This window comes from Propithecus coquereli, unplaced genomic scaffold (genome assembly GCF_000956105.1).
Source record: "Propithecus coquereli isolate 6110/MARCELLA unplaced genomic scaffold, Pcoq_1.0 Scaffold277, whole genome shotgun sequence".
In the NCBI taxonomy this organism is placed as follows: domain Eukaryota; kingdom Metazoa; phylum Chordata; class Mammalia; order Primates; family Indriidae; genus Propithecus; species Propithecus coquereli.
This window is the reverse complement of record NW_012148363.1, coordinates 587,715-613,555: the sequence shown is the minus strand read 5'-3', so window position 1 is coordinate 613,555 and position 25,841 is coordinate 587,715. Positions and strand designations below refer to the sequence as shown.

At 39.8% G+C, this 25,841-nt stretch overlaps 1 protein-coding gene across 3 annotated transcripts; it reads left to right on the top strand.

Moving 5' to 3' along the window:
* The first annotated feature begins 376 nt into the window (after window positions 1-376).
* LOC105813263 (TANK-binding kinase 1-binding protein 1-like) lies at window positions 377-6,192 on the top strand. Of its 3 annotated transcripts, none has more exons than XM_012647911.1 (2): window positions 377-705; window positions 5,409-6,192. In XM_012647911.1, exons 1-2 carry the CDS (start codon window positions 678-680, stop codon window positions 5,834-5,836), a joined length of 456 nt encoding a protein of 151 aa, XP_012503365.1. In that variant the 5' UTR covers window positions 377-677; the 3' UTR covers window positions 5,837-6,192. The 3 variants fall into 3 exon arrangements, 2 of the variants coding, with proteins under 2 accessions (XP_012503365.1, XP_012503366.1); XR_001137653.1 differs by lacking the exon at window positions 377-705 and adding an exon at window positions 4,691-4,844; XM_012647912.1 differs by lacking the exon at window positions 377-705 and adding an exon at window positions 4,697-4,894.
* The last annotated feature ends 19,649 nt before the right edge of the window (window positions 6,193-25,841 follow it).

The window sequence follows — 25,841 nt, the reverse complement described above, 5'->3', positions numbered from 1 at the left end:
ATTAGCAGTTCATTCGCTAAAGTTGGGAATTTGGTATTTTTATATTACGTGAAATACATGATTTAATTATACTCCAAAAACAAATTAAAGACAGGCCTTCTACACAAATTGGAGGCAGCTAAATGCTCTTTTGTGCCTGCAGCCCTCGGGTTGTTAAAGAGGCTGCTGATGCATGAGAAGTAAGTGACTGATTTAACTCATTGGGATGCAGGAAGCGACCTGCCCTCTTTTGAAAAAAAGCGAGAGAGAGAGAGAGAGAGAGAGAGAGAGAGAGAGAGACTTCGAGCTAGAGAAGAGAAGAGCGGGAGGGGAGAGGAGAGCAGGGAGAAGAAGTGGGGGGAGAGAGAGAGACTGAGAGAGAGAGAGAGAGAGAGAGAGAGAGAGAGAGAGAGAGAACGGAGAGGAGGGAGGCAGGGAGGGAGACCAAACCCCCGCTTTACTGCGTTGAAAGCCTCTGAATTTCAAGCAGAAAGTAGAAGGAGCCCCATACGGCAATGAGCGTCTTTCCTTGGGCTGCGTGTGCACAGCGTAGACAATGAAAGTCTCCATCCCCCTCCCCCATTCCCGCTAGGCTAGAGATTCTTGTTTTCGTTCCTTCTCCACGGTGGAAGACGTGTTCAATCAAATATATAGAGATGTGTTGATTTTTAAACAAACAAACAAACAAACGGGCCGAGATGCGGATTACCCAAAGGCGCGCCGGCTGTAAGTACTGTCTTTTGCTGCGTTAGCCCAGCTCTGCGACGCCGGGTGGGCTGGGAGTGTTCGCTTTAAGAGTTGGGTCGCTGCTTGTGTTTTGGCGTTTTTATTCACAGGGGCTGCCTCGAAGCTTACACTTTTCGCACGTGAGCGGGAGAAGTGTTTTTTTGCCCATTGTGGGCGTGCAGAACAGGTTTCGGGGTGACTTGAATGCGGTGACTTGGAGCTGCGGGCGGAGGCCGGCGGGAGGCGCCGGGCCAGGCAGGGGTTCCCGCGTCGCGAGCATCCTTGAGAGCGGCCGGCTCAGCTCCGGGCTGTAAGGTTGGTTCCTGGCAATGGATGGAAATCAGGTCACAGAGATCCCTAAGCTCCTGGGCTACCAGACGCGCATGGGACACAGGATGGAATTGGAAGGAGGGATCTGAAGAGGAGGGAGGGGATCCGAGTGCCCCCGGCCTAGATCGCAGCCCCGGGCAGCCGCGGACGAGGCCCCTTGGTTTTCGGGACCTATTCTTGCCCGGGTTAGCTCGCTCTTTAGCGTCGCGCCTTCGGTGCATCTTTTATCTACATCGCAAATAAAGGGTCTGCTTGCGACGAGGCCTGAGTGAGGGTAGGAGAGCGTGTGTGTCTCAGAGCGCCCAGAAGGGAGAAATTGTGGTTCTGGGAAGGTATTTTTTGGCCTCTAGAAAATGTGCAAGAATTCCGCGGGCCCAGGCTTTCTTTGTGTGGCGGGCAGCGCCAAGCGCTTTGTGCTTCGCAAGGAGAAAATGGCGAGTCCTATTGTGTTTAGGCCATTTTCTTCCGGTACGAGGATTTCCCCAAGTTCTAAATACTTTTTCCGAAGAAAGTAGCTTCCTTGTGCCCAGAAAAGTGTGAATCGCTGAGGCTCGGCCCGGTGGCCTGGCGTGAGTACCGACCTCAGTTTAAAACTAGGAGCCTGTTTTCTTGCCGTTGAGGTACTTGCATCAAAGCGCAGGCAGGACCGGTTTGTGCGGATCGGTGCCCTCCGAAGATCCGTAGCGACTCTCAGGGTTTCAGAAAATAAGTGTCTGTTTATATGTGTTTATATATATACACATACAAATAACATTTTTTTTCCTGATATTCTGAAGGGGAAAATGAAGGAGGAAAGACAATTAAATTTCTGGAGGGAAGAGAGAATATTTCTTCTCCTTTCTCCTTTCCCCCCTGGCAGAAACCCCAGGAGAGGTTAAATGTTACTCTGCGGGGTCAGTTAGCCTTTTCTTTTTTAAACCGAAGATGAAATGTTATTTTGGATGGAGGAATTATTCAGTATCTTAACCACTAGAGCATATGCCTTCTTTGCTTCCCTTGAAAAGAAGTATAGGGTGTTCAAGAAGGGATTTAGTTTAATGCTCTTAGTGCTTGTGTCTGTGTGTGTATGTGTGTGTGAGGTATCTATCTACGTGTCTCCATATAAAGATGTAAATATGGAGAGAGAAAAATGAGAAGGGTGTTTGGCTTTTTAAAAAATAATTTGTCATTTTAGTAAAATTTTCTGCATTTGTTAAACCCTATGTAAAGGTGGGCAAGAATGCCTATACAAGAATGTCTACGTAACTTTTCTGAAAGCAAAAAGAAAAAGAGTATTGCAGGTTGAAAAAATATTATTTCCTATTTACTACAATTCTTTCAATCCTTAAGTGGGGTGGTAATTTCATCAACTCAAAAATAATGAAATGCAAACTTTGCCTATCTCCTTCCTGTACTCTCAATTTGGTGACAAATAAAGAAAAATGAAAACAACTGGGATGGGGGAGAAAACTTGAAGCTTATAGAGTCCCCCCCCCACCTTTGACATCATCTTAAAATGTTAGGGAGTCAAATTTGTGCAGAAGCATTGTGACTTTCATTTTTCAAAAGACACTACTAGTTTCTCCCTTCATGTGGATCAAGACCATGGACAGCGAACTAATATTAAATTACTGAGCAAAAAGGACTCTAGTAACATTTTGTGAGACCAGAATGGAAGTTTACATTCAAAATATGTTGGCAGTCAAAAACAATCTTTATGATTTTTAAAAGGAGTTAGACTCTTTTAAAATGTGGCTTTTCAAACTCATTCTACCAAGTTTCAAAGAAACAATGATTTATATGTTCAGTTTTTACGCTATTTCAAATACTGCATGTTGTTTATTCAATTAAAATAAGATGAAGTCTACCTTTTGTTAGTGGCAAATAACATTTAAATCCTTCTGATTTAGATGTGAACTGTTTCTTTTAAGGCCTTGAAGCAGAGTGGGGATAGAGAAATTTTACTATTTTAGGCTGGCATTAGCTGAATGACACTAGAGCAAATTAAATTGATTTTTATCAGTGACTGAGTTTCTAAATGCATAGAATTGGAAAAATTAAATGCCACTTTGATAGACAAGGATAATATGAATGGAGATATAATCCGGCTACTCCTTTACCCCTGTTTAGACATTGTAGTCTATAACTGACAGTGCAATGTTGTGGGCAAACATTTATTTTTTTCCAAGAAAGTCACAGTTTTTTTTTCATATATACTGATTAAATTTGGGGCATGGGATTGGTTCAGTGTGGCTCTGAGCTGGAAATCAATTTATTTTGTTTTGTGCATTATTCGAATTGTCTTTATTCCTTTACAAAACTGAAATTCATTTAAGACCATTTCATCTGTGGGTTACATAACACATTCAAAATTGCTCTTTTAACTTTCTAGTTTCATGTATCTTTGGACTTATTTTGTAACCTGACTTTAATGTGACCTGTAAAGGCCTGGAACATCATATAAAGCAAATATAATATGCAAATTAGAGAAATTGAGATAGTTTATAATTAAACTTAAGATATCAATTTAAAGGGATGTCTGGGTTTATAAAGAAATTAATTCTTGATCTTTACTCATCATATTTGGCTATAAAGTGACCTGTAAAGGCCTGGAACATCATATAAAGCAAATATAATATGCAAATTAGAGAAATTGAGATAGTTTATAATTAAACTTAAGTTAAGATATCAATTTAAAGGGATGTCTGGGTTTATAAAGAAATTAATTCTTGATCTTTACTCATCATATTTGGCTATAAAGGAAACTGTAGTTCTTTGAATGTGCAGATTCCTGAAATTAAATACTAGAAATGTTGTGGACACATACAAACATACGCTTTTTTTTTTTTTCCTTTGGGCAACGTCTTGAAAGTACTTGAAAAGAGTATGCAATGACATTTGATGGTATCCTGATCAGGACCATGGTGAGGTCCCAGTGGTTCACCAAGTGGTGGCCCAGGGCTCTGGGACGCAGTGTTATGTTAGGAGAGAGTCATTGTTTGTAAAGTCACATTTGTCCGGGATGGCATTCGTGGTAAGATTAAGCATAAACCTAAGCCTTGACCTGGGGGAAGGATGGCAGCAGGGTTGAGAAGAGGCGATGCGGATAAGCTGTGCTTCTGCTGCTTGCGCACATAATTAAGAGGCGGTCCCTCATCTGGAGCGTGGGCTCTGTCCGGCCTAAGGTGCTTATTTTGTTGTTACTTGGCCAACCGAATGTGAGTGAACAAATGCCCGAGAGCTTAAAAGCGAGGCTCTAGATGCGATGTCGAGAGGGCTGTTGGCTCCCATCTCCATTTTAGAAAGAGGAAACCGAGAATGGAGATGTGGGCTTGCTTTGAGCGAGCCTGGGCATTGACAGCAGGACTGTGAGGGGAGGGCTGGAGAGGCTGGAAGCGCGACGTCTTAGGGAGCTGTCTTTGGGCCACTGTGCTGGCACCAAGGGGAGTGTAAGCAAGGGCAGGGCTCTTGCCCTTTTCCGCACCCAGGCGCGGCAATCGGGGGCTGCGCGCCTTCTGCGGCTCTTTGGTTTCAAGGACACAGCGAGCTGCTCAGGACTTTGGGAGCCAACATCTGTCTGACTGGTGACGTCAGCAGCCCGTGTAATCCTCTTGTGCTGAAGGCAGATGCCTTATTTGTTTGGCTGGAGCGAGCCATTAATCCCTAATTCTGGATCAGCAAGCGAGGGGGAAAGACCGGACCGCTCGACCCACCCCCTCCCCACCCCCACCTCCCACCTTAAAGCACCTCATACCACGGAAGCCTCTCAGCCTCCTCTTTCCTCCGCGAACGCGCTGAGCAGCGATTGAAAACGCTTTGGTCCTCTGCAGGTTTGAACAGGGCTAGCAGGTCTTTCTCCTTCGAATTTCTAGGGCTATGTGTATATGTAATTCTTTCTCTCATCGATCGTTTCGATTTTCTTGCGGGTCTTGCAGTTTGCAGGGTCCTAAGCGAAGAGGGGCGGAGAATGGAGAGTGAGGGTCTGGCGTGTGGTTTCAGGGAGGGGGCGAGGCTGAGGAAAGGGGGTGCGGGATGCGGGAGCGGCTGGGACTGCACAGAACGACCATCTGCGGATGTGTTTTTACGATTCCAGCCTCCGAATTCGCTTGTGTGGACGTGGCGGTGTCCGCGGCGCATGGCCCTCTCCTCGCGCTTCCGCAGCCGGGACCCGCGTTCACAGCCACCGTGCCGCCCTGCGGGCCTCGGGCTCCGTGCGCCGCGGGTCCCCTCTGCGCCGGGCTGAAGCCTGGGGACCCAGGGCGAGTCGGGGTCCTGTCCTCTGGTCGCCCTGTCTCCCTCCAGTACTCCCTCCCGCCTGGTGTCCCTTCTCTCCAGCCTCCGCCTCCTCCCTCGCGTCTCCCTCTCTAATACTGCGCTTTGATTCTGTTTTTCAGGGGCGCGTTCTGGGGTCTCTGCATTAAGACCGGCTCTCCGCGCTCTCTCCCTTCCTCGGACGCTGGAGCAGGAGCGGGCCTTTCCCTTGGGCAGACGGCGCCGTAGGGGACGCCGTGAAAAGAGCCGCTGCGCCCGCTGCCTCCAGCCCGCTGCGCAGAGGGCTCCGCCCGTAGAGGTCAACTCCCCTCGTCCCTTCCTCTCTCCTGCTCGCCCTCCCTCCGCCCGGCCCAGGCGCTGCCAGCCTCCCGACTCTTGCCGCAGTCTGAGAAGTGCGCGTCCGCCGCGCTGCCCTGAACTGAACCCCGAACCGGGCCCAGACCCGAGGTCGGCGCTCCCAGGCAGTGAGGAAGCCTTAGCGAGCAGCCTTTTCTCTCTGCAGCAAAACTATAGCCAGACCAGATGGGCCGCCCAGCTCTCTCGGGACTAGGCAGGTGCGGTTGAGTTAATTTTTCCGCATTACAAAGAAAGATGACCCAGGCCGCCCTTGGACTCTCATCTATTCCCAAAATCTCGCAACCAAAACCGCGGTAACGTAATCAGAGGACACAGAGAACAGGCATATCTATGTGTGTCTCTTACTAGCACACACGCGTGCTTATTTTCCCTTCTGTATGCTAGATTTCATCCCCGACAGCAAGAAATGATTGGCAAAGGTTTCTGCAGCAGAACACGCAATGGCGCGGTCCTTAAAAACCTGCCATTCCTTACAAGTGCCTTAGTAGGGATTCGGGGCGAACCAACTGGGTTAATTGCCTCCAGTAAAATAACACGATTACAAAATTAGATCTGTACCAGAGGGGTAATTAACTTGATCCACGCCGTCATTTGAAAACTAGATTTATAGGTGTATGTATGTGTTTAGGTGTGTAGTAAATGGCATGCAGATATATGCATATGCAGACGCAGACACATGCGTCGTCTACACTTGCACGGAACAGCCTAATTAACAGCGATTCTGGCAGATGTGGCAGGAGGCGAGCTGAGACAGGAGCTGGGCTTATGAGTTATGACTCTGGGGGTAGGGACTCAGAGCTGGGGGCGGAGGGTGAGCAGGAAAAGAAGTGTGGTAGTTACAGTGGGTCTGTTATTTTCCGGATCAAGATCAGAGACTCTGCCCTCCGTGTTCACAGCGGACCTTGATTTAATGTCATACAATTAAGGCACGCGGTGAATGCCAAGAGCGGAGCCTACGGCTGCACTTGAAGGACACCAGAGCATCTCAGGGTCAGACAGGGGAAAAGGCAAATGCAGGGGATTTGGGGGTGGTAGAATGAACCCAGCCCTTGCCCCATAAAGGCCCCGGAATTGATTCCAGACTCAGCCAAGTGTTCGAAAGTGAAAGGCTCATACTTTTCAGTTGGAGCCTCAGAAATCCGCAGGCGAATCTCCAAAGGGGATTTTAGGGGAGCTACATTGACAGCTGTCAGGAAAGCAGTAGTTCCCGTATGTGTGAATATTCCAGAGAGTTGGAGCGTTTGGAAAGCACTGGTTCTTCCAAGCGCAGGTAGTGTGATTGTCTGCAGTCCCGGGCCAAGCTGGGAGAACACAGCAGAAGAGAGAGGGGAGTATAGCATTAAATGGCTCCCTGACCATATTGCGCAGGAAATTTCAAATGGTTCAACTATTGCGAGAAGATCCAAACAACACCCCCCCACACACACACACATTCCCCCTTGACTTTTCCTCTTCCCAGTCTTGAGGCGTCCTTGGCTGGTTTTAAAATGCAAAGGTAACTTTCTTGTTTTGGCACTGTCGCAGTGGCCAAATCAGTCAGAGGACTAGGATAAGAGAAAAGGACCAGGTCAGAAACTTTAGAAGGACCTGGTCAATCAATTTATTTGGAAGCCAATGAGATGGACGATGTTAAGGTAGTAGTTCCGCACCACGGCCTTGGAGCCAAAGAAAAACCCAGGCTGAGAAAGCGAGCTTTGATAGATGTCTTTGTTCTGCTTTGCCCTGCAGGGGCTGGAAACAAAGGAGAGGAGCTAAGAGGATGCACCGAAGTGGCCGCGCCCTCCGCGCCTGGCGCTGTCCGCGGTGCTGACCGTGACCCTCTTCTCTCTCCGTAATTAAACTAGAAAAGCAAGAGGACCATCCCACCCCCACCTAAAATAATAATAGGTTATTAGGTTATTTGCAAAACAAAAATTAAAAGGAAGGAAAGGCCACACACAGCGGAGCAACATTTCACAGAAATAGTTCACCGTAGCTGTCGCCACACTTGGCTGGTACTTTTCAGTCTTCACCTAGGTATGCACACATACAGCCAGTGTATTGGAAAGAATTTTCGGTTTATTTAGGCTGAAACTCGAATCTCAGCGGTGGGAAGGACTTGCAAGAAGGAGATTGAGGAGAATGAAGGCTTTTTTTTTTCCTTCTTAAATCATCTTCCTTAAAACATAGAAACGTAAGATTCTCAGCTGTGGATCTCAGTGCTGATGTGGTCACCGAAGGGACTCGCGACGGACTCAAGTGTGAGCCTCGAGGCTTAGCAGGAAGGGATGGGACGGGGACCGACTAGGTGGGGCAGGGCAAAAGCCCACGCAGCCTGCCACCTTGGGCCAGGCTCTTAGCAGGACAACCTTCCGAAGCGGGTCCAAGGGACCAAGGTCTGCAGACCGCTGGAGTGCGGAGGAGCCTGCTCCGCGCGTCCCCGCCGGCGGGAGGCACTGGAGGGCCCGGAGGCCTGAAACCGCACTGCGGAAAACCCGACCACAGCAGCTTCCTCCTCACGGCTCCCGCGGACGGAAAGAGGCAGAGCGCTTTCCTGAATCTTACGCAATGAGGATATTTGCTTTAGGAGTCAGGGTCGGATGGGTCAGCATTGATATAATATATCAACACATCTTTAAATTTCTTAGCATATTTCATCGTCCTCATCTAGATATTAATAGCATTAAATATAAACAATAAAAATTTAAACTCCCTAACTAATGAATCAAAATGGGAAGGGAGAGAGAGAAAAGCAAAACCATACAATTCGTGGCCAGCGCTAGGCTGTCAAAAGAAATTGCTATGCGTTTGTTTATAAATTCACAAACATAAACGCTGTTAAAGTTAATAACAGATAAAATAATTCATATCAGACAGTAGAGGCAGCTGCACCGATTTTGATGCATACCTTGGCAATGACCTAAAAGAGATGTTTTCATTAGATTCGTTCCTTTACACCTGATGGAGATGTGTCAAATGATTCATGAAATAAAGCGGCCAGTCGCAATATCCTAAGCGTGCTATCTCCTTGCCCCCTCGCTCAGGGCGGATTTTATTTGTCCTCGGATTTTATAACTCTGCAAGTTAGGTGCTTCACATCCACTGATTACTTTGGTTGCTATCTAATGTCATACAATTTGACAATGGGCAGGCAAAGCACACTGGAAAATAGAGGCTACTCAAATAAAAGGAAAGGGTTGGGAATATTCCTCTTGTGCCAATTAAAAGCAATCACTGGAAACTGAAATGAGTTTAAAGCATTACACGTTATCATGGAAGCCATGATTTCCTTCCAGTATTCATCCAATTGCACTGATCTCCTGCGTCCACATCGACGTGTATAATTCACAAAGCAACAAGGGTTGAAGGCTGCAAAATAGTCCTACCGGAGTTCTGCTGTAATTCATATTATCTAATAGGAACACACCTAATCCCCCTCATCCTAATCCTACCTGTTTAGGACATTCTAAACTCGTCCTTCAGAAAGCTTAATCAGTTTAAAAATTACTTCCAAATAGACATGAAATACGTGATATGAAAGAGAGAGGGTAAAATACTACTTAAATAAGGGAACACACAATTCAGTAATTTGGTTGCAGAGATTAAATCTAGAGTGGTTATTGAACCGTAGTGTTTCTAGATTTTAAAGACTATTTATTTTCTATTTCTTTTGAAGATAATCATCCAGTTTAATGTCTATTACAAATTTTCCTCCTATCAAATTGTATGCGCAGCAGTTTTGCAATGAAACAACCCAGGCATCGCAATTGGAGAACTTCGGCATGGCGTGCCGTGGGAGTCCTTTGACAATCACAACTTTCCTCTAGTGGTCTGAAATTAAAGCTTCTCAGAATAATTTAGGGACAGCTTGACCCCTTGAGATTCTCAACGACAACCCTCCAGGGAAATAGTATGTTTCCTTCCTGGGAACAAGATGCTAGCGCAGTGCATCCGGAGGTATCGGGTGTCAACAATGCCAGAGCGCCCTCTGCTGCCTGAAAGAGGCAGGACACCAGTTACAGAAGCCAGATGGCAGAGTCGCAGTAAGCAGAGAAAACGTTAAGCTCTTAGAAACATTTAATCTGTGAAATTTAAAAGCTCTCATCCTACTCTACTTTTGAAAGGGTCACCTGATTTTGATTTCGCGAACTCCTTGGGATATTTCCTCTATTCTTCAGGGTAATGAAAAGTCAGTATTTTGAAGTTTTCAGTCTGTCATTTCTGCAGTTATATTTCTCCACCCTTTCTCAAATTTTATATGAAAACACGAAATTGAAAATTGGAGTGAAAATTTGTGTAAAACAAATGAGTGGAGAAGACTTCTTAGTCTGTCCAGATAACTAAGATCTAATAGAGGAAATAAAATTTTAATTAAAATAAAGACACCAAACACATGTTGTTTTAAAAAAGTAATTAAAAAAGAAATTAAGGCCCTGTGTAAAAAAATGTTTTGTTGTCTTGTTGTGACAGTTAACCTATATTTTGCTTAGATTTTAAGTTTTGAAATGACAAAATGAATTATGTTTGAGGAAGAAACTGAAAAATTTGCTTCAGATTAATATGTATATTCCTTTTGCCCTTAAAACCTTTGTAATAAATTTATATACATACTCAGCTTGCAAAGTCTTCTTTATAAAAGAACCCACTCTGAGAAGAAGTAATCAGATATGGTAACAGCATGCAAAAACCCATAAGAAGTGTTATTTGCACTAAAAGTAAGTTTTTCAGTATAAAGCAATCTATTCTCAAATGAAATGGAGGAGATTTTTCAAAAGATTAAAACGCTTTTTAATTATTATATATTATAGGGTTTATATTGATTAAAATAAATGTATAGCTATATTAATTCAACATTGTGAATTTCAGAATTGCAGCCTATTTCAAAACACACACACCTTTGCCATGAAGACTATTGTTTAATATATCAGTGCTAATGTAATAAAATGCTTCGATTAATTTTGTGGTTGTTAAATAAATCTTGTAAAAATAAAGTTCTGTTTATTTTATGGTGTCAGAATGAAATAGCTGCCTAAAATCACTTATTTTAATTCTAGCCTTTAAATGAAAATTCTTATAAGACTATTAAGTATAATAGTGTTGAGAATTTTAAGGTAAAATTTTAAAAAGTGTATGATTTTACAACGCGGTATAATAGAAAAAAAGTCTCTTGATTAAATACTAAACCAAGTTAAATATTTGACCAAGCATGTGAAATTCCGTAAAACTATAGGTACATTTGTCTTCTGAAAGCTACTTCTCCAAAGAATGCATTTACAAATTATGGCATAATAAGTGAAAAAAGTTACTAGAGCTTTTGTGTTTATATTCTAAGCATTTTTTTCAAAAATTAAAATACTATTTTTTCTTTTACTGAATCTAAATTTCTTCCTAAATAAATTTATATTTTACCCAGAAGAGAATAAATGCAGTGAAATAATTTCATTATAGTCCTAATAGTTATTATAATAAGTTTGAAGATGACTTTTAAGTAAATAAAATGCATAATACATATCTAAACTTTTTTTTCTATTTTCGAAACCATTTGCTCTATTCCTAAAAAAAACTGAAGAGAATCAACTAAAAAAGCTTCTCAGATGTCCAAGAGTTGCTGCTCAAGGTGAAAAGCATGCTCCAATATTTGTTATTCAAATTTGCATGTAAGGCTGTAAGCATTTTTAACCTCTGTTTTATCTTTGTACAAGGTAACATATTATAACTGAAACACTCCTCGTAATTTCTTCTGGCTATTTAAAACCTATGGAAACATTCACTTCTACAGGAGTAATATTCATCTAAACAGTATATTTATGGAAAGCACAAATATTATACAAGCAACTAATTACTGATGTTTTTATTTAAGGATTAACCACAATAATAGGTGTGCACACTGTTAGATTAAATTAATATGAAATTCAATATTTGTGGACCACTCACACAAAAAAGCCTTAATCTTGAACTTCAGATTAGAAAGAACAGGCTGTAGCACATTCCCTATCTTTTTACTCAGTATTCAGACTTAGATATCATTGTAATTTCCATCAGCTGCTGTTAAGTAACTAGTATGATATAGAAATATGGCTGAGTAAAAATTGAAAATATAATGCTTTAAGAAGGAATAACATTGGGATCATTGGGATGTCAAGAAATTGGAATTGATTACCTTTAAGATAGACGATTGGTAGTTGCAAACTGCAGGGAAAATATTTACATTGAAGAACAAATAGCCAGGAACATAAAAAAGTCCAGATGTTGGAAGCAGAAGATAATACCAAGGCAAAATGGGGTGAAATGGGAAGAAATTACGTCTTTGAGATATAGAAAGCACTAAGAAGAGACTTGACTTCAATTTTGTTTTTAATATTCCGGGAGAAAGTATTTATTCAGAAAAACCTTAAATTCTTCATTGGGATGTGTCACAATGTTGATCTTCTTGAGTTAAAGAAAGATAGGCAAAAAGTTGGAATTCAAATTACTAAAATATTGATTTATTAGTCAACTCCTATCCTATAGATTTGAAAAGCAGAATTGTATTTTTTCTTACCTTGTTGTTAGTCAACCTCTTTATATTTATAGAAAAAGAAATTATTTTTAATGTAACCTTATACATGGCACAGTTCCTCCCCCTTATTCTTGGTTTCGCTTTAGGGTTTCATTTACCCACAGTCAACCGTGGGCCAAAAATGTTAAACGGAAAATTCCAGAAATAAACCATTCATAAGTTTTAAATTTTGTGCTCTTCTGAGCAGCATGATGAAATCTTGCACCACCCTGCTCTGTCCCACCGGAACGTGAATCATCCCTTTCTCCAGCGTCTCTACACTACCTGGCCGTTGGTCACTTAGTAGCCGTCTTGATTTTCAGATGGACTGTCCCAGTATCACCATACATATGAGTGAATACAAATCACACTTATTTTGCTTCAGAATGGCTCCAAAGTGCAACAATACTGAGGCTGGCAATTCGGATATGCCAAAGAGGAGACGTAAAACACATCCTCTAAGTGAAAAGGTGAAAGTTTTCAACTTAATAGGAAAGGAATAAAAGTCGTATACTGAGGTTGCTAAGATCTGCTACACAAATAAATCCTATTTATGAAGTCGTAAAGAAGGAAAAAGAAATTCATGCTAGTTTTGTTGTTGAACCCCAAACTGCAAAAGTTATAGTACCAGTGTGTTAGCTAAGATGCTTAGTTAAAACGGAAAGACATTAAATTTCTAGGTAGAAGACATGAACTGTAACGTGTTCCAGTTGACGGCAATCAGGTACAATACTATCTGAAGTTTTAGGCATCCCCTGTGGGTCTTGGAACACATCCTCTGCAGATGAGGGGGACCACTGTATAAATAATAGAATTCATATAACAGCATATGTTGGGTAAAATATTTTTCTCATGACAATTTATTTAAATAAAAAACAGGGACACGTGAAAAAGAAACTTGGTTTAGCAAATTATTTCTTAACCAATTTCAATGTTGTATGTAGTAGTTACAATATATTTAGACAGACACAGTACTTAATCTGAACTCAATCACAGTGCTTCTCATCACGATACTCAGTGTTAGTGTGAGGAGTGGGAGTCTCAGGTTAAAGTGGCAAGCACTGAGAACTACAGGCAAGGTCAATCCAAAGCTTATAAATTTGGGCTGCTATGAAAACATTAAGTTGAGAAAGGCGTTCTCTTCCCCAGAGCTACGTAGTGTCAATTTTCCAGATCAGAGGAATTTCTCTCTTCCGTGGACATCCTTGGCCTGATTCTACTCTCAGAACTAGGCTATAGTAGTTGTCTTTTTTAATAGGCCTGAAAATATCAGATAAAATAGAAGTTGGCTACAAGAACCCTAAGAATGCATTCTTCAATACATGATTTTTACAATCTGATATAATGAAAAGAAAGGGGTTTCTATTCCGTGAGAGAGTTATTTTTACCTCACTTTTCAATTTATAAAGCACAGATATTTATAAATGCCCAATAAGCATCAGGAAGTCATGTTTGTTGAATGGGGGAATGGAGGTTGTTGAGTGTATGTATATAAATACATACGTATGGAAAGAAATAACTATGTGAGAGACTAGTTAACATTAAAAACATGTCAGTGAAAAAAATAAAATCAACTTTAGTTATGCCATGGACTCATCTCTTCTGCAGTCATCTTATTATTATCAGATAATCTACTTGGTGAAATTGCATGCTACAAGAGGATTATTAATAAAGAATTATCTTAAAATGTCTGGTTCATTCATACTCCTGCTGTTGTTATTGCAATAACTATCTGCAGTAATTAACATTTTCTAAATCCATGAATGCCCTTTCAGTGAACAAAATTTTTCTACATTATCTTACTACCCCTTTCTCTTTGCTCCCTCTTACCTTAACTGATAATGAAATCAAGTAAGGTAAGTGATTCGACTAATAACATTGAACATACAAATCAGTCTTAAATGTAAGACTCAAACTTATACCACAGAATCACATATATATGATTCAAATATATATTTTTCTGAATTGATTTTTATTTTAACTTCTCCTTTCCTTCTTGTCATGGTAAATACCTAAACTTTCTAAGATTTCCAAAGATAAAAACATAGATCCAGTCATTCATTTATTCACTGTTTCAGTGCTTACTGGAAGCCAAGCTCTGTTCTATGTGCTAAATATTCAATGGTGAATGAAACAGATGTGATTTCTATCCTTAAAGAGCTTACAGTTTTTCCCAGTGTCAAATTTTCTACTCATCTGAACTAACATACTTTCTATGGAAAGATCAAATTATAAACTAAGATTATAGATTAGATTATAATCTATAGAAAGATTAGTTTATAATCTAAATCCTTTTAGCTTTAAGTGCTTGCATGTCAACAATTGGAGATTTCTTCATGGTAAGAACAGATTTGTATAAACAAATTTGGATAAACAGACCAATATATTTACATTTTTCTTGTAGACATCATTTCTTTACTCCTTTGGTAACAGTAAATGCTTTTGCCATCCTCTTTCAAGTTTAAAGATCAACTGAGAAAAATATTAATATAAACTGACCTAATATTGAATATGAAGTATTAACTTTTGCCTCAATTGTGGCTTAGTAGTCATGCTTGACCTTTGTGTTTATTGATTATAAACATTTACTTTTATTTTGTCACAGATTTTCATTTCCAGTGTATTTTTTTGCCACATAAATGTCCATCCAAACTCTGTAATTTGGTCCTTGTCCCTCATTTATACATGTTTCTGATGAGCTGTAGCTTTGTTCCCATTTATTTTTTGCTTTCTTTCTTTTATTTTAATAAGTGATTTTTTCAATTATCAAGATTCTTTTCGATTTACATCCTGTTTTTGTACAGGGCCTATAAATGTAACTAAATTAGTTCAAGCAAATCACCAATTGATTTTACTGAATTGATTAGCACTGCATATCAAATCTAATTTAGTTATTAAACTGGTCATAAGAACTAAATCCACTTCTTCATGACCTCATTATTTCAAATGTTTAAAATAAACATTAAATCAACTAAACACACTTAAAAGTCTATCCCCAAATACTCCCACAGATGTAATTTCCAAGCTCTTCTTCAATTTATATCATTAACTATGAAGTTTTTAGGTTTATGGCTTTAGGAAAAGTGGTCATGAATATCTTCCTAGTTTATTACTTACAACTCTTGATGACTATCTTGGCCAAGTCTTTGAAAATAGTCAGATGTCTCTGTCAGATTTTTGAAAGCAATAACAGGTGTCATATATTCCAAAGGAGTTAAATATTTTTCCTATAAGTCCTGATTCCTTAACTCATCAAAGGCTCTGAGAATAGGGACTTCTCTAGCTTTGGAACACAATTGGTATAATCTGGTACAACGCGTAAACAGTTAACGTGCTGACATTGGAATCTGGAGACTTAGATGCTGAACTCTGACTTTAATCCATTGTTGAATAATTTGGATTACTTTCTTCCTTTCACTGGATATTGGTTCTATGTGAACTTGATTAGTGACAATCCGTAATACACAATAATAATTACCTGGGAGCTAGTTATAAATTTATGTTTTCCAGTCCCATCTTCAGAAATTCAGTTTAAGCAGGCCTGGGATACAGTTAAGCAAGCACCACAGCTGGTTCTGATGCAATTGGTCTACATTTTGAGAAACTCTGGAATCAGCTCTCCAAGTATCTTTCTAGCTGTAAACTGTTTGGCTATACACTAAAGGAAATGAATAATTCTAAGATAGTGAATCTGATCACTGGATAAGCAGGCCCAGAAAGAATCGATGTTTTGGGAAAGTCTTAGTTACGACATGGTGAGTGTGTCAGTCTGGATTCTCCAAGAAGCAAATGCCAAGAGGGGGTGAAATGTGCATTCGCTTTATCAGGGAAAATGCTTGTGTGAGAAAAAATAGGGAGGGAGCCAAATTATCTGGGACAGCTGTCAGACTGCAGTGTGGAATCTAATCTCTGATGAAAAAGAGAGGCGGGGAAGGTGCGATGCAAGGGTCTTAGACTAACATGCAGTCTAAGGAAGGTTTGTCAAGGTCATTAGGAAGTCATTGAGCTACAGTTGGCTGTCAGAGGTGTCCCAGGTCTTCCAAAAACATACCTGCACTAGTATCTCTACATTGTTACCATAGGTTCAGAGCAGTCCATAGGAAATATGGCCACAGAACAAACACAATGATGGATTTCAAAGCACAGGAGTTAAGGCCCTTGGTTAATTACATGCCCTGTCGTTGGAGATCTGTGAGGTGCCTTCTCATCGCTGCCACAGAGAGGCATTGTTAATATCAGAGTCAGTTGCTAAAAAATTTTTTAAAGATTTATCTACCATCACATGGAAAAAAAAAAACCCAGACTTTATCTGAATGAGATCAACAATCATAAAAGATGAAAGTGAGTCAAGAAGTATAGAATAATTACCTTGCTCCCCAAACGTGTTAGTTACACTGGTCTATGTTATGCTATGACAGTGAACATCCCCCACGTCTCACTGGTTTGGAACAACAAAGGTTAGTATCTTACCCACACTACCTGTCCAGCACAGGTTGGAAGGGAGACTCATTTCTATAGAGTGGCTGACGGCATTGCCCCTAAGGATCCTGGAGTCCTTGGGATTCAGGAATCTAATGTGATTGAACTAGAACGTGAGTTCAGAAGCTTTTTCCTGGGCAGTGAAGCATGGAAGATAGGGTTTAAACAAAAAGTCAAGAAATCTGCTAGAATGAGAATAGACTCTTCCTCTGAATTGCTGGGTGATTTTGGAATTCACCTTACCTTTCTTAGCCCCGGTTTTTTCACTTGAATAATGATAGGATGGAATTAGAAATCCCAGACGTATTCCAGAATTCAATTACTTCTGATGATAACAGTAACATTAACAGCAACAGAAATACAATATCATCTAGTGTATGTACATTACATGGTTGAGAAAAGCTCTTCATTTTCAATTCACACATAGAAAATGGGAGTCTTGTTCTAAGACTGGATTCTGGGGGTCATCGGTTTCCTCCAAGGTATTTATAGACATTTTGTGAAGAAAGGGCTCTTTGAGATGCCGAGGGGAACACGCTCAGCACACACTCAGCACTCATCCCTCAAATGGATAGCACCGAGAACATTCTACCCAGCTCCTCACAGGGGGCCAGCAGGATAAAGCCCACAATATGATCAATTCACAAACGCATTTTTGGATCTTCCCTATCTACCCTCTCCTTCACTCTGGTTCCCTGAAGTTACTCCCCAAATAACTTAGCTGCATACAGAAGTCCTTGAGCTAGTCAGTGCTTACAGAAGGGAACCTAGCCTAAGACAGCAGAGTAATCTCGGTCAAGTAAGAGCACAGAAGATCAGAGATAGCCGGGGACTTAAATGCTTCCAGTGTGCGACTCCTTCGTCAAGTCAGTCTCTACTCAAAAGTTAGAAAGGACCCTTCTTAGGGATATCTGGAGCTTCTTTAGCTACTGCATAGATTGAAGCTGGTTTCATGAGTACATAGAAATTCTAGTACAGTCAGGGAGCCTCCAATCAAGAACTGAGAAACTCCAAAGTTTGATGCAATCCAGTTTTCCATCTTTCTGGCTGTGATGGAGGGTGTGGGGAAATAAAGCACTGAAAGTGATCCAGATTCTTGTAATTCTGCAGTTCAATTCTGTACTCTTCCTGTACAAATTTGATAACTATTCATGTGCATCAGTGAGAAAAAGAATACAACATTCCTAAAAATTATAGATGCCTCTACGTGTAATAAATAGGGAAATGTACACTAAATATATACTACATGTGTTTAGTAAATAGAGAAATAGGTAACATCCCTAAAGTATAGCATAGATGTACTTCATGGTGCTTCCTGAACAAGCAGGTGCGCTGTCATAGAAGTTGTCATCTTCCTCCCTGTTCTCTCTGACCAGCTGCCCAGAAACATAAACTTGTTATAAGCTGCCGCTGGGCCAATACTTCAGGAAAGAGTAACTGGGCTATCTCAAGAGCATCCAAGCTACACCAAGAAATGGTAAGAAAAACTGAAGCGCATTCAGATGGGACACAGAGAGACATATCCCCGCAAAAGGCTGAGAAGGGGTAGGAAATTCGACACTGACTCCAAGTGCATTAGCCTCCATTTAGATAGATGTGCATGAAATTTCATAAATGATTTCTGATCTATCTGGGGAGGCACTCCTTAACAATGCATTTATTTAATGCAGCGGGAATGTGTTCCTAATAAATCAGAATATAATCAGCAGTTTTAAGATTAATTAGGCCTTATTAGAATAGTGTATATCCTTCTTTAGCATTTGATTTACACTTAACTATAAAGTATGGTATAAATGCTATATAATTGAATGCATAATAAAGTATCTATGTATAGCAAACTTTCACATTGCGCTTCTAGCCAGGAGAAGGTTATATTAGGCTTTGTTACAGAATGCTAGTACACAATGGTTTCTTATTGAAACAGGTGTATTTCATTAAAAATTTTCAGCAATTTCTCACAGTTAGTTATCGTGACATGCAATACTTGGACTGGAAAGAAGCGTGGATTCTTCAGAATAAAACTGAAGCTGTTTTAGGCTTATTGAAGGTGGGCTTGTCGTCATTTTCTCACATATAATGGCAACAACAACTCACAGCCAAATAATATTTTATTTTCTTGAAAATAATCTTTCTTGCTATTCATTTTCCTACTTTCATTAAGAGACAAGAATATCGAAGGACAATGTCATTCAAATCCATTTCCATGTTTAACTCAATGACACATGGTAATTAATTCAATAACTAGGAAACCAGCTTCCACGTGACTGATAAATGCATATTGTCACGTTTCTGCCTAACAACTCACACGGGTGCTGCTGTGACCCTTCAGCTGTGAGTAGTCCCAGTAGGTGTGAGCAGGACATTAACTCTCAGACTGAAAATAATTCATACTGATAACTCAAATACATTTCAAGAATCAATTGATAATGGTATATTCAGCCCCCAGCTGTTTGTCCATCAGACAGAGGCTAAAGATATAGTTGCCAGGATTACCTTAAGTGCTAATTTGGTTACAGTTCACTCCAGTCTTTTTTAATCACAATAAAATTAAGCTTGATTGCCTAACACTTCATAGTTTACACAGCATTTCCACACGTGGGAAGTATATGCTTCACAATTCTGCTGTGAAGTATCCTTCTCCCACCGTGCAAAGCAGGAAATCGTGGCTCTGAGCAGAGTAAGAGTTGTGTGGAAAGGCCAGTGGCAGAGTCAGAACCAGAGCTCATGTCTTCTGACGCAAAACCCACTGCTCTTTCCTCCTGCCGTCCCGTTCTAACTCAGTGTCCAGGCTACACAACATCCTCTACTTGCTAAGCGACAAACCAAGTAGCACATTCATAACTGTCCTTGCATCTTGGCTTTTGTGTTTGTGGGCTAAGGTATTACCCTTAGTTCTGATCAGATGCTAAATGCTATGTTTTATATGGAAAGTAATCTTCATAAGAACTTCTCAAAAATATAATTGAGTTCCCTTGGAGCATAATTATATTTTAGAAGCATCTCTGAATATTTCTCCCAAAGGAATATTAATGAATATTGTAAGAATGTCTTTCAGCTATAGGCATAGATTTCCTTTGCTCTTTTAAGGATCGGTTTTGGGCTATTAGAAATTAAAATGGAGTGAAAGGGAGACTCAGAGACATTCAGGGAATAAGTACTTGGACTCTTCATTTAATTTCATTGTAGGGTCATCAAACAGTAGCAAAATAAACACCTCCATCATTGTCTTCCAATAGTCATATTCTTTATAATTGATCATCTAATGATCAGCCTTGCTGGCAGGAAGCTCATGACTTGACCCCTGACTTACTAGCCTTTGCTTAAAGCAGTGCATTTTCCATACACAGAAAATTTAAAAATTGCATGTACTAGATTCACCAACACGAAGTTATATTCAGGGGGTAATAGTGGGAATGGCTATGTCTGGGACTTGGTACACTTTTAAACATAAATTATAACACACGGTCCTCCTTCCCAAGTGATCCCTGACTAATCCTTTTGGAGCATAAACGAGGTTCATGCCACTCACCTTGGTATTATTGGTTTTTTTCCCTCTGTCTACCTGCAATGCCTTTCTTCTCTCCTCTCTGCCTCTCTACCTCCTACCATTCCATCAATACCCTGATCAAATTTTATTTCTTTAGTGCTACACTTCCCAGACTACATAGTTAATTAACTTTATTTTTAAAACTACAATTAAGGCTAGTCAAACAGAAGCTGGTACTTACACACACTGTAACCTCGTGTGCCTACCAACAGTGCCTAGCAACTTTTGTGTGCATTGCAGGCTCTCAATGAGAACTCACTAAATTTTTTCAAAGACTGACAATAAATTGACTATGGATAATTCTCAGTCTCTCTTTTGCTTGTGGTTAAATCTGAAGTAATAATAACTATCTGTTGTTATTGATTTATTATGTGAAAATAAATACCTTTGCGACCCAAGAGTTTTTAAAAAATATTCCTGCCAACAACTGGAAGAAAACATTACAGAATATCGTGTGTGTTACCTTCCCCCACCTCCAAAATATCCATTTAATTTTCAAAGGATGATCGATAAGTACTTGTGAAGGGAGTCCTCACACCACCACCCAGCCCTTCCCCAACACACACGAACACACCCACAGGCTCTTCCTGTTTGTAGAGCATGAGAGAATAGGGGTGTTTGAATTGGAAACCCTGGGCTGACTTCCTAGTCCCATCACTTAATAGCTGTATGAGCTTGAATAGCTTACTTGACATTCCTGATTCCCAGTTTCATCATCTATTAAATGGGGATAATTGTCCTACATAGTCTGTAAGAATGAAATGGAAGTGTCCATGAAAGGCATCTAACCCCGTGCCAGGCATACAATAAACTTTAAATAAATGTTGATTTCTTGCTCCACTCTCGCCTCTTCTCTCTTTCCCCCTCCCCACACCTTCTTTCCTATTTTCTTCTTCCTATTTCACAACTTAGCTTCTTCTTCCTTTCTCTTCTCTCACCCAATATCCCACGCAGGTAGGGCGATGGTATGTCCAGGAAGGGCAGAGGGTGGAGAAGATTACAGAAAGTTGCACAGCTCTGCCAGTGGCTGTTTCATTCACATGTCGGCCTGGTCTGGATTTGATAAAAGCACAAAGGATGCTTTGCAAAAAGCCTACTGCTGGCAACTGCCACAAGGTTGAGGCTCTCAAGACTTCCCCATGAAAAAGAAATAGAGATTCTATATTTATCTCCTCCATCCCCCCAATAATGGCATTCAAAACCAAAGAAGCCAGTGTGAAGATATTAAGTTTTTAGAACAGTTAGACATAAAGCTTCAACAATGATATCTAAAGGGAAAGAGAGAAAATGCCCTTCCCAGAGGCAGAACAAGATATAAAAGATTCAGAAAGTAGAGCAGAGATTAAAGCGTCTATGATGCACAGTGGACAAATGTTCTGACATCCTATAAAAGGAACAAAATTAGAAGTTTAATGTGGCTTCAGATCTGATTCAAACATACAGCTGAAGACAAAATCTTAAATAGATTCAGAAACCCATGGAATCTGAAAGTGACCAAAACCCATGATTTTGTATGGGATAATTTGTTTCTAGATTAGGGAACTTTAGGAAATACAGAGTTAAGTCATTACATTGGGGATAAAGGGAAACTTCGCTCTGCTGCATACAATGTTTCTGAGTGACCCTAGAATAACAAACATTTTTTGAATTAACTGAGAGCAAGTGAATTCTGTAAACACTTTACATATATTCATATATTTATTCATGATGGAACCCTAAGAAGTATCTACTTTTATTTCTTTTTCTATTTTATTGGTTAGGAAACTGAGGCTTAGAGAGTACACTTAACTTGTCTAGGTCAAACATCTAGTAAATGGTGGGGCTGGGATTTAAACTCAGACATTTAGTTGGACATAAAATGTTAGAACTGATAGTCGAAGTTGACTTTTGTTTTATTCTTGATCTTTCTTCATTTCCCATTTGAGGACGGGCTGAAGTCCTTTTGGGAATCAGTATTTTGCTTTTCCGTTTTCTTATCTATATCTGGGATTTTTAAAAACACCTTATCTCCTTTTCAAAGATTTGTGGCATTATACTATTCCTTTGTATGTCTCTCTCCCATTAGGTTAGGAATATTATCAATAGCTTATATGTATTTTGTTCTAAAATGCTTATTGATGAATGTATGCTCAGACTAACTACATATCTAATCTCATTTAAAATAAAAGCCACACTTAACACTTAAAGTTTCCATAGTTGCCACAATGATCAAAACTCCTATTTATATCTAGTCTCTCAGTCTTTCAAAGACAGGATCTGTGTTGATACTCCAGCACATGTCTGCATCCTTCTACACCTTACTAGTGACAGGCAGGTGGTTTGCCTAGTGTAGGTGGAAGAGAAGCAATAACAGCATCCCAAGTATCCCCGATACACATTTCCTGGTGGTGCGACACCATCTGCACTGCTCTGGAGAGACCAGACAATCCGCCTCTCACCACTCCTCACAAGGCTGAGGTTAGGATCTTGAGGACAGAGACAGAGTTGAAACGGTGTTAGAAATGTTCTCTTATGCTGTTCGGTTCCTCTGTGAATCAATCTTTAGTTGTGTCTAAGAAATACTGATAACTCATGGTTAGAGAACATGTGTGGTGAATTACAAATTTTTCAAAATTACCATCACTTGAATATTCTCACACAACACAGTCCATACTTTTGAAAATCATTATATGCACAACGAGATTCTATTGCTTACCATCAGATTGGTGAACTTTTCAAAGACTTACAGTAAAAATGTCAAGGATATGCCGGGCACGGTGGCTCACTCCTGTAATCCTAGCACTCTGGGAGGCCGAGGCGGGAGGATTGTTTGAGCTCAGGAGTTCGAAACCAGCCTGAGCAAGAGCGAGACCCCGTCTCTACTAAAAATAGAAACAAATTAATTGGACAACTAAAAATATATAGAAAAAATTAGCCGGGCATGGTGGCGCATGCCTGTAGTCCCAGCTACTTGGGAGGCTGAGGCAGGAGGATTGCTTGAGCCCAGGAGTTTGAGGTTGCTGTGAGCTAGGATGATGCCACGGCACTCTAGCCAGGGCAACACAGTGAGACTCTGTCTCAAAAAAAAAAAAAAAAATGTCAAGGATGTCGACTGAGAAAGAACTTTTAATCCACAAATTGCTACAACTACTATAGAGAACACTGTCAGTTTCCAATAATGGTGAAGATGCACATACCTGTGGCCAGTTTTAGGTGTATGTCCTATTTGTTTACACGTGTGTGAGGAAATGTTCATATGACATTGTTTGTGCTAGAAAAAAATTGGAAACAGCCTAAATGTCCATCAACAAAAATACAGATGAATAAATTGTGGAATATTCATACAACATTAAAAATAAATAAAATATAGCCACACAAGACTCATGAATCTCAAAAACATAATGTTGTATGAGAAAGCAAGTTGCAAAAGAGTGCTGCAGTATTTACATGACTGTTAAAATCTTGTGAACCTATATTTTTTATGAATATGTTAATATCTAGTAAAAGTATAAATTAACCTATGGGTATGACAGAAAGCAATTCTGGAGGGTGGTTATCTCTGGGGAGAGGGAAAAAGGGGAGGTAATCAAGAAAGGACACAAACACACTCTATTGACTATGATTTTTATTGAAGCCAGGTAGAAGGTACATCAGTGCTCATCTTTCTAATTTTTGTATCCTTTTGGATATTATAAATAAACATTTACAAAGATAAAACACACTATTACCAATAGAGTTTTCAGTATTAAAACTGGCAACCAAAGATACTATCTGAATTTTTTAAACAAACAAAGTGGGCATAATATAGCATAGAGGAATAAACTCAATAGAAGACTATGGAATGAATATGCATAACAAACCTATTTCCCTTCATATTCAAATATTTTCGACCAGAAGCTTAATTTTACATTTGGGTGCAGAAAATGTGCTTGACAGTGTTGTAAGAAAGTTATAGGCCACATACATGCAATTGTTGAGACAGCCATTTCTTTGACTCTAGAAGTTCTGATATAATGACAACTTAAAATATGGGAGGAGTTCACACACACACAAAAGAATGAAACCAAATTATCTAGAGAAACATAAAAGCACTCCTCCCCTGCTTGAAAATTAGCTGTAGCTAATTTTAGTTTGTTCAGTGTCAGTATGTATTGTGGCAAGAAAATTAGCTCTATAGTTTAATTTTGATTTTTGTTTCATTTTGTTTTTATTCTCTTTTCAAAATAAGTCTTTGGTCTCAGGCTAACCAAAGAAGCATTTTACTAATTTGAGTGCAAGGAAGATGCTTAGGCTCTTGGGCCTCCTAAGCACAAGTCAGCACTGAGTAAAGATTACACTCTGCTAGAAATCTAAGGCATATTCGATTTTAGCATTCATTTAGAGTTAAGCACCTATCACCTATCTGATGAGTTGTATTTATAGAAATTCTGTGAAGGACTTGAGATCGGCTTTCAAATAATTATACTACTTTGTATCTTTTACCAACGACTTTTTAAGCAAGAAGTCCACAATGAACACCTACATTAGAATAGACTGTTCTGTATTACTTCGTACTTAGCTCTCCACTCCTAGATTGGGAAACAGAGACAGCATGTTTTTAGACATTTTCTCTCATGAAGGGCTTATATCTTTGGGCACGTTGGTAAAGCATTTTAATCAAAATAAAAAATGATAAAATATTTACAATCCTTAGCCTTAGAATATTCTTGAAATCCTATAAGAAATATTTTCTAAACTTAGCAAGCACAGAACTTGAATGAATCCAGCAACCAGACCAATAAATCCTGATCTTCTCATTAGGGGTGTGGAACTCCATTTTCTCACAATTCTACAAACTATATTAACCTTATGACATTCAACCTAATCATTTAATAATGTCTTATGCTCTTGTTATCAGTTTAATCAAGGTTCTCCCACGGCCTTGAGGTCTCTTCTCTTTCATTGCTCACTGCCTGGGGAAGTAGAAGTATCGAGATATTTGAGTTATTTCCAGCTCTAACCAACCAACAAATATTTTCTGGAAAAAAAGATGATTGGGAATTACAAATGGAGGTTTTATCTCTGAAACATGAAGTAGCTTGATCTATTAAAATAAAATTACTAGGTTGTTTTTAATCACAAAATACCTGACAGCCTCTGGAAAAAAGTGACAGTAATCTTGAATATTTATCATTTTAAATCATTTATAAATTCCTAGCAACTTTGAAATGTCAGAAGTCAATGTATATGAGGACAAAATTTCTGAACCTGATTTGTGGAGATTTTCATAGTCAAGGCTTCAACATCTATAGAAGACCACAGACTATCTGAAAAGATGAGACCAAGAGTTTAGCATTTTTTTCTCAGTTCTTAAAGCATAATAAATTTGCCATGAGATATGTCATTAATCATGAAATTTATCATATATATAAAAGTGTGTATGTACAATATAAATCATACATAAAATAAACTACTCTGTGTCCTCCAGCCAGGTTAAGTAGTGGAACATCACTGGTACCCTAGAAGCCTCCTGAACATCCATCTTTGACACATTCTCCTCCCTCCCCTCATCAATAGCCACCATCCCTGACTTTGTGTTAATCATTCCCCTATTTTTGTTTGTAATTCTACCATTTATACATTTATCCTTAAGCAGTCAACTGTTTAGTTTTGAAATAGTGAGTAGTAAGCTCAAAT

Coding starts and splice junctions, on each gene's coding strand:
- LOC105813263 (XM_012647911.1), top strand. CDS start 678: ATGCGGATTACCCAAAGGCGCGCCGGCT. Junction 706..5,408: donor TACCCAAAGGCGCGCCGGCT/GTAAGTACTGTC, acceptor TCTGTTTTTCAG/GGGCGCGTTCTGGGGTCTCT.